General features: G+C 38.1%; 1 protein-coding gene across 3 annotated transcripts; it reads left to right on the top strand.

Moving 5' to 3' along the window:
• Positions 1-543: 543 nt before the first annotated feature.
• Positions 544-7853, top strand: c9h9orf64 (chromosome 9 C9orf64 homolog). 3 transcript variants are annotated; one of them, XM_042421317.1, is made up of 7 exons: positions 544-642; positions 2452-2669; positions 3188-3335; positions 4179-4291; positions 6092-6235; positions 6953-7148; positions 7250-7853. In XM_042421317.1, exons 2-7 carry the CDS (start codon positions 2481-2483, stop codon positions 7477-7479), a joined length of 1020 nt encoding a protein of 339 aa, XP_042277251.1. In that variant the 5' UTR covers positions 544-642; positions 2452-2480; the 3' UTR covers positions 7480-7853. The 3 variants fall into 3 exon arrangements, with proteins under 3 accessions (XP_042277251.1, XP_042277252.1, XP_042277253.1); XM_042421318.1 differs by having other exon boundaries at positions 546-642; positions 2473-2669; XM_042421319.1 differs by lacking the exon at positions 544-642 and having other exon boundaries at positions 2590-2670.
• The last annotated feature ends 1116 nt before the right edge of the window (positions 7854-8969 follow it).

The raw sequence follows: 8969 nt of genomic DNA, 5'->3' as shown, positions 1-8969 counted from the left end.
ATACTACTGTGTCTTCATCAGAGTCAGGGTGGACAAAGACATGAGGCAAACAACATATGTATTCAACCTGAACCAGGTGTTCAGTTGTGAAAAATGTGTTTATTTTCCTTCACGTATGATGAAGAAAAGAGGCAAATCTTTACATTAAAGAAGCTAAACTAGCTAGCACATGGCATTTTTGCTTGCATTTTGCATATATATATATATATACACACATCTAGTCGATTCATCAACCAATCATATTTTGCTAAAATGTTATCTATTTTTCTAGACATGTAGTCTATTCATTAACTAATATTACAGAAGGCTCATTACCTATCACGCTTACCTGGTAGGACAAACGTCATGTTAATGCACGTGCACTGGGTAGACCTTGGATTAATTTGATGAACTCCACTCCTCTAAAATGATGCCATTACGGTTCAGCCCGCGTACATCATACACAATATCATATTTACACAATTATTTTCTGTATATTCAGAACTGGATACTTATTTCCGGGTGTCCTCAGCTGGCTTCTTTATGATTGGTTTATCAGCCTATGATGGACGCGCAAGGGAGGCCCTGATTGGTCAACAGCTGAAAACAGGTAGTGGAAAGCGACAGAGCACGAGCTTGAACACACTCTGCATGCAGCTTTCGGTAAGTTAAGTAAAGCATTTGCTTATGTGCGAATAAACACGCCGGTTACTGCTGTGCTGAACATGAATTTTGTATCGGATAAACGTGCATGGTTGGCCCGCAGCGTGAAAGCGAAGTAGCGCCTGTGGAGGACAAAGTCAACGTGAATAGACTTTTACAATCAATTCCTACATGCACTTTGCTCATGGAGTTTTTTTCAATGAACAGCAATGACGTGATATAGCGAGGCTTGTGATTGACCCAAGGACAATGGTACTCTCTCTAGAAAAGAAACCAATTTTTGTGTTTCAGAGTGGGGAGTAAATCATGTGACTCACTACAGAAAGAAGTGAGAAAATGAATTTAATTCAGTAGACCACTATGTGCGTCATAGTGCCCTAATAGCAGTCTAATAGGGAACACATCATTAACAGAGCCTTTGGACACTTCAGGTAGATGGACAAGACTGGGCGGCTTTTAGAGGTAGACAGAGAAGGACATAATTTAGTTTTTTCCCCCTTTTAATAATGGGTTTGGTCAGAGGTGCTGCTATGCTGTGTGTGCAGGGCTTTTATGTTTTTGCACTCTACTTTCAGTTATACAGAGCCTGCACAAGATAAGTGATACAGGATGTGTGGCATCCAGGTTTTATATTAAAGGATGGGTTCATAATTTTTGAAGTCTTAAAACAACAGTCAGGTGCTCAAAGGAACATTGAAACAGGTTTTTCTTGTGACAATCATTCCTCCTGTTCATACTGGCCATTAGAGGGTCCCTTCATAATGAACTTACAATGTAAGTGATGGGGGCCAAAATCCACAAGCCTCCCTCTGTGCAAAAATGTATTTAAAAGTTTATCTGAAGCTAATATGAAGCTTCAGCCACCCAAATTAGTCAGATCAAATAGATATCTTTCAACATTACAGTCCATTTAGTGTCAAAGTTCCTCTTTTTGTTACTATACTTCCACAGCAACTCAACAGGTAAACATAAAAGAGGGAATTTGATGCTAAAAACACTGTAAACGTGGCAGATATCCACTTGATATGACTAACTCAGACTGCTGAAGTCTCATATAAGCTTCAGATGAACTTTCAAATGCATTTTTGCACAAAATGACTGTGTGGACACACTGTGGATTTTGTCCCCCGTCACTTACATTGAAAACACATTTGAATGGGATCTTTTAATAGCTGGTATGAACAGGAGGAATGATTACAGCAAGGAAAACCTCTTTTAGTGTTCATATGGACACCTGACTGTTGTTTTAAGACAGACTGATGAACCTGTCCTTTAAGAGCAAATCCCAAAGCACCGAGATCACTGCGGATATAGATGTGTTACTCTATGAGCTCTGTGCCATGCAATGTTTTGGTTTGAAATATGTCAGGAATTGTTCTTGCTTTGTTTCAGAGCAGAACCTCAGTTACATGGTGCAGAGTGAATTCTGTCATCCTCATTTATTAGTTTTCATTCGGAATTATCTAATAAGGCAGAGGAATAATCTTTAAAATGGCACTTCCCCAGAGATGTATGTCGGATATTGGTGTTTCAATATGAAAAGGGCACTGGCGTCCACACTCCCTCTGCATCCACCCATGTATGCCTGAAGTCTTAATTTCTCTGATTAAAACATGGACTGTGTAGGTTTATTTACAACCACAAATGTATTTTGTATCTGAATAGGCTAATTACTTTCATAGTTATCTCCGTAAATGAATCTGGAGAGTGCTGGGAAACAATACCAGACTTGACAAGTGATGTAACACTGCAGCATTTCATATGTGTATTCGTATTTATTTGTATTTATGCCTACATGTGTCCCTTCAGGTTTGTTTCTGCTCCAAACAGTGTCCATCATGGAGCCGCCCCTGTATCCTCGTGAGTCTGGCCAGTTTGTAGCAGAGCGGAGTCTGGATGTGTCTGTGGAGGAGGAGGGAGTGCAGAAAGCGGCAGAGATGCTCTACACTCTCAGACACAGTGATGAATTGACTGCCAGTGGCTGGAAGAAGGCAAATCCGTTGGCCCCGGCACCGACCTCTGACCAGGGGAGTCTGTCAGCAGAGAGATGAATCAGTATACATGAGTAGTAAACATTGAATATTTTGTTCAGTGGAAATGAACAGGATGTATGAATGAATGACAGGGGCCTCAGAATTAATATTGACACTCTGTCCAACAATATGGACAAGATGGATTCAGATTTGCTTCACTTTACTTCATGTTTTTCTACACCCCCTACAGATAATTAATCATTTCTTATGACAGATAAAATTAAATATTGTGATTTACATATCCTAATGAAAACTGGCCAAGAGTTAGTCAAAAGCCCAATAATGGAAAATATTGTTATTACATCTTAAAAGTGAATTATTAATCAGTTCACTTTTAAGACATCACATAAATAAATATTAAAGACGACAACTGGTGAATTGAATGTTTTCATCTTGAGTTTCCAGTGTTCACAAGTGTCCGTCCCACATTTTAGGGGCTTCGGTAAGAACTCACAGATTTCCAGCCAGTTTTTCTTCTGTCTTGATAATTTGTGTGTTTTTGAACTCTACAGGCTTTGAACTGGGTGTTTGTGGTGGACACCATGAACTTCTCCTTTTGGCCAGAGAAGGAAACTCAGCAGTGTGAGGTGACGTATAAAGGCACCACTTACACAGGCTACATGACCTTGTGTGCGGCCATAACCAGGGCCATGGAGGAAGGTGAGAATATCAAGGTTTGAACTGAACACTGAAGTGTTTTGTTTTTTCAGTTGAGTGCCTTCAGATCAGGGTAAAAATAACATGTAGCATTTTGCTTAGCTGGAAATTGATTTAGCTGCAAAAACATCTGACCACCGTTTCCTTAGTGCAAAATAGAGGTGATGTTTTTTAGCTGTTGTTTGAATTTGAATCAGTGCAAAACAAAACAACCTGGGTGATAGAAATGTTTTCCACTATGACTGTCGAACAAAAAAGGTAACTCCAAACACTGACAATGTTACATGACATCTTTGCCTTTTTCTTGATTGATTTATCCCTCTTGTTAGCTTCATCTCTGGAGAAATACATGTAGATACATAGTATATTCAAGCCCTTTTTGATGTCTCTTTTTGTTCTTCTATTCTGGATGCTTTTGTTGTGCACCACAATTGCCAATTATTGTGTATGTGCCCTTTACTTGAACTTGGACTGCTGGGAAATTGCTTGTAGCTCTGCATGCGTCTGTGCATCATTCATAATTAGCGTGACTGACTCCGGATATGAATCAATTATGTCTCATATGGAATAGTGCTCTCAATGTGTGGTCGCTGTGGCCTTTATAATTACAAGAGATTCTCTGAGAAAAGTACAGGTAGTTTTGCTACAGAGTGTGAATCTCAAGGGTTGGCAGCATGAGATCAGAACAAATTATGTCTTTTGAGCCTCTTGTGAGAAATGGCTGCTGTGGATATATTCCTGTTATTATAGCATGCTATAACTTTGTAACTTAGTAGCCTTGAGTGTCCTTTTTCTATTCAGTAGTTATTATCTAAAGATAAATAGTTACTTCTCTTCATTCCACAGGCATACCCATCACGGATCCGAAGTACTTCTCTCACATGAGTGTGGAGGAGTTGGGACGTGTCCTTCGATCAGACAATGAAACGCCCATGCCAATGCTTCAGGAGCGTCACCAGGTTCGAACACTGTCATGTTAATGTCCGTTGTACTAGGGATTTAACAATCGTCAAAAATTGTATTCTGTTGATTGTATATTGTGTCATTTTCAATGCAGTAATGAAAAGTATGTCTGACATTGTGCCACTTTCTGTTTAACACTTTACTCAAGTGTAATATTTGACACTTCTGAAATGAAGCAAGGTTGACTTTTGTGTGAACCAATTTAGAGAGGCTTTAAAGCAGTTATGTAGCTCAAAACAAAAGCAGCTTTTTGTTTTGTTACAGCCCACAATGCATAGTCTAATTATTCTCTGTTTACACTAAAGTTTTTGCACCAGTACAGATATCTGGAAGTACAAGTTGTACATGTAAGATGTGAAGTTGGGGAATAAGGGGGGTAACAATCTGGGAATTTACAAAGAATTTATACTTAAAGTATTTTCAACTTTCAACTCAACTATTATTATGGGGTACAGTTATTATATATACAGTTGTATTATTTTATTATTTCGCTATTCTGAATTTTTGCATTTTTATCCTACCTCTGATGTTTATTCATTGCAAATTCATGAGAGTTATGATAGCGTTTCTTCAGTTCCTGTTTTTATTGAGTCCTTTATTTATGACATGGTGACTTATTGTTTTGTGCGTGGATGGGGGGGGATTGTATTGTTTTAAATTATGTAAAGCACTTTGTGTTACATTGTATTTGTATGAAAAGTGCTGTACAAATAAAGTCTGATTGATTGATTGAATTAACTTGACCATTACTGAGCGACAAAGCTGTCAGGGTAATGAGTGAGATTTCAAAATCAACATATTCTGCTTACTAACACTGAAGGGGTAAAGAAAAGAACAAGGAGGATAAGTTTGGGGTACTTACTGAATATGTAATATGTAATATGTGGATTACATTTGTGTTTTTCTTTGGAACAAACAGAGGTCGAGGATAGAGAGTATTGCAAGAAACATACTGTGGGGAACCTATAGCCTATATGTTACTGTGTATGTTGAAATGTAAGCCTATTTATGGGGTACAACACTGTAATCAGGTGACTTCAGGTTTATTTGGATTGACACTGTTGTTACACAGAGTGTTGTTATGCAGTACAGTAAAGTTTATTTATGATGAGGGTTCGAGAGTAAATACATCTGAACTGAAAACCAGAAGTGTCCATCTAACAGCCAATAAGGCAGATGATCGATTTTATGTAAATGTCAAGAACCTACAGCTTTGTTGCTCAGTACTCTACTCCGTAATATTAGAATAGGTACCCAGTAGTTAAAAATTTCACAAATAATTAAACTGTAAACAGAGAATAATTACGCTCTACGTTGTAGGCTGTAATATAAAGCGGAACTGTGAAAACAAACAGATGTGGTGAGAAAAACAGGATGTATCATCTCATCTCTCTGATTAATGCAGTCGTTTCTGGACACAGAAGGTACATTGAATTGAAACCTAACATACTGTCACATTCCTACTTGGTAAATGATGTGTCTGAGATTATATTGTCCTATGTATATTCATATAGAGCCGTGTTCACGTGTGTTTGTGTCTGTCTTTGTGTGTGAGCATATTGTTATTCATAAAAGTCAAAATAATACATGAAATTGAATCCTCACGTGCTGTTTCTTTACAAATTAGGTGATTTTATCAGATTTTTGAACACCAAAATGAGCTCATATCATTATTTTGTTCATTAGTGTTACATTATTACCTGTTTCAGTTTTCATTGAAAGTATGCAGTTCTTAACCTCCTACTCATCATCGCTGTTAAATCTGAACACATCACATACTGATTCTGTCTAACAAGGTGCTGACTGAAGGCGGCCGCGTGCTGCTGGAACACGGCGGAAGCTTTCGGAGTTTTATCAGCCAAGCTGGGAACGACGCCCGGAAGATGGTGGAGCTCATTGTGGAAAAGATTCCCTCCTACAGGGATGAAGCTACATTTGAGGTTAGAGTTGTAGTGGGATGATTCTGACATTTTACATTTGGAAATGTCTGAAAAAAAAAGGAATTTTCTCACAAACATTCAGGATTTAATGATTTTGTTAAAAAAAAAAACAACATTTAGTTTTAGTTTAGTTAGTTGTTAGTTGTTTCATTTTGTCAGTTAATGATTAAAACATTTACTGCATCTCAGATATAAAAACAATTATAGTTTCTGGTTGGATAGGTTTCCATTTACAAACATGTTGAACTATAACTTCCAAAAAATGCTTTTTTAACTTCTTAATTTTGAAGAATGAATTCCATTTTACACCCGAAATCCATTGTTAGTGTGAGAAAGGGGTGAATTAAATGAATCTATGTACAGTCGAAGAACATATTTCTTATTCATATTCCCAATTTAAAAACATTTAAAGCATATAGAAATATGTGATCAAAGATACATCTATGCACTGATCGTTTAGCATATGAAATGGAGAACTTGTGATGTGAGAGTTCCACCTCCTGGCCAAAGACAGTGCAGCAAGATCTCCCATGTCCTCCTCATATTATATAGTCACATTAAACTCTTTGTGCAAAAATTATGTCACCATTATGTTACTTATGTGATAGATCATTTGTTTATTAATTAATAACAATGACTTATGAACAAATGAAGACCACACATACTGTACAGTATGAGTTAGTATAGAGTATAGAGATGACTTCTTGTTTGTTTCAGGGGAAGAGAATCTCGTTCTACAAGCGAGCTCAGATCCTGGTGGCAGATTTCTGGGGCGTCATGGCGGCCAGAGGAGAGGGCGATATCATTAGCATGGACTGGCTCACCATGTTCGCAGACTACAGGGTCCCTCAGGCCCTTGTGTACCTCGGCGCGCTACGATACTCCGACACACTGATGCAGACGCTGAAGAATGGTAAGACAGAACTGTGTTTCTCTGATTCTGATGAAATGAACGGCTTGAGAACAGTAAGCTATAACCATGCTGCATATATGTGTTTGTCTCCTGTCTCTCAGGTGAGCTGCTGAGTTCAGGGGACAGGAGAGAGGTTGAGATCAGAGGTTGTTCGATTTGGTCTGTGGAGCTGATCAAAGCTCGTCTTTGCAAGCTGGTGAAGGAGAGAGACGGACAGACTTGCAACATCAACTCAGCAATCATCGACTTCTACCTGTGGCCTTACGCCAAGCAGCACCACAAAGAAATGGCCCACATTCCAATACACCACACACGCTGTATTTACTACTGACGAGCTGGCTGGCAGCCTTACATACAGTAGATTGCACTTCTCAGTGTGCAGCCTTGGCGCCGGTGTCTTTCTCTGGGATAAAGCCAACCATGTCCCCCTGCCAGATATATGGGCTTCTCTCTAGCTGTAATGGAAACAGGTGTTAAGCTTTAATGCGGCTTGTTTGTCCTCGTGGGTTGTAGCACTGTTGTTCATTTGCAGTCAATTAAGATGTTAACTGGGATATTTTCTAACAAACCTCTCTCTGTAATGGAGAACCAGTGATCATAGACTGTATGTGAACATATAATGATGGACACATCTGCATGTCAGCAGCAATTTTAATTCCTGAACTGACACTCATTGAACAGAAAAAATAAAATATTTTCACTAGATACTGTGTGTTCTCTTCTTTTAAAGGAGTGTTGTAGTAGATCATATTTCCACATCATTAACTGCATACGTTTTAAAACAAGGGGTCCTAAAAGAGTTTTCTTTTGTTATGACCAGCTCATGAGCCACAACAAAAGAGAGAGATATAGTAACAAACTGAAATTTATTAAAGTAAATAACAGTAATAACTGCAATACACAGGACCAAGGCAACAGGCTCTGGGGCTGTCATACTTTTCTGTAGATTTATTATCCAGTGAATTAAGCATAACTCATATTTGAATTAAGGCCTTCGTTTTGAATGATCACTCTTTAAAACATATAATTGATCAATCCAATGTGAAAAAAAACAGCCTGTCAATGCAGTTGTAAATCGTGGTAACTATTTTGAAAAAAAACACATACAGTACCAGTCAAAGGTCTGGACACTCTTTCTCATTCAGGTGAATGGGAAGATGTGTCCAAACTTTTGACTGGTACTGTAAATGTCAACAATGTTTACAATTTGACTACAGTGATGCCATTCATTTAAGGGACAAAAAATACAAAACAAAAATGACTAAATGGGTAAAGAGAGATTTTAACAATGGCTGAATTACCAACCAGGCAACTCCTCAGACCCTCAGGGGCCCCAAAAGCACCATTTTCACTGAGGTTGTCTTGTGGTAATGAAAATAATGCACATTTTTTGAGAATATGCATTACTGAAGCATGTTATCAACTGAAATGATAAGGAGGTTTAGTTGGATCCTGCATTATTACTTGTCTTGTAGAGGGGCCCAGTGTCAAAATTGACATTGTGCATAGTACCACAAACAGTTGGTCAATAGGGGCCCAGAAATAGCTTTTGCACCAGGCCCACTAGTGGGTTAGTGTGGCCGTTATTATGAGCAGTGAGCAATGGTGGCAGTACTGTGACTCTTAACTGAAGTATGAAGTTGCACCACCACATTATAAAATTATTATTATTATTATTATTATTATTATTATTATTATTATTATTATTATTATTATTATTATTATTATTATTATTATTATTGCTGCATTAACATGTAGGCCTAAGCAGCATTTCAATGTTGTAGTTGGCTGAGGTGGAGTCAATTTAACTACTTTATATAA

The sequence above is a fragment of the Thunnus maccoyii genome, chromosome 9, assembly GCF_910596095.1.
Source record: "Thunnus maccoyii chromosome 9, fThuMac1.1, whole genome shotgun sequence".
Classification (NCBI taxonomy): domain Eukaryota; kingdom Metazoa; phylum Chordata; class Actinopteri; order Scombriformes; family Scombridae; genus Thunnus; species Thunnus maccoyii.
This window is presented reverse-complemented; position numbering and strand designations above follow the sequence as displayed.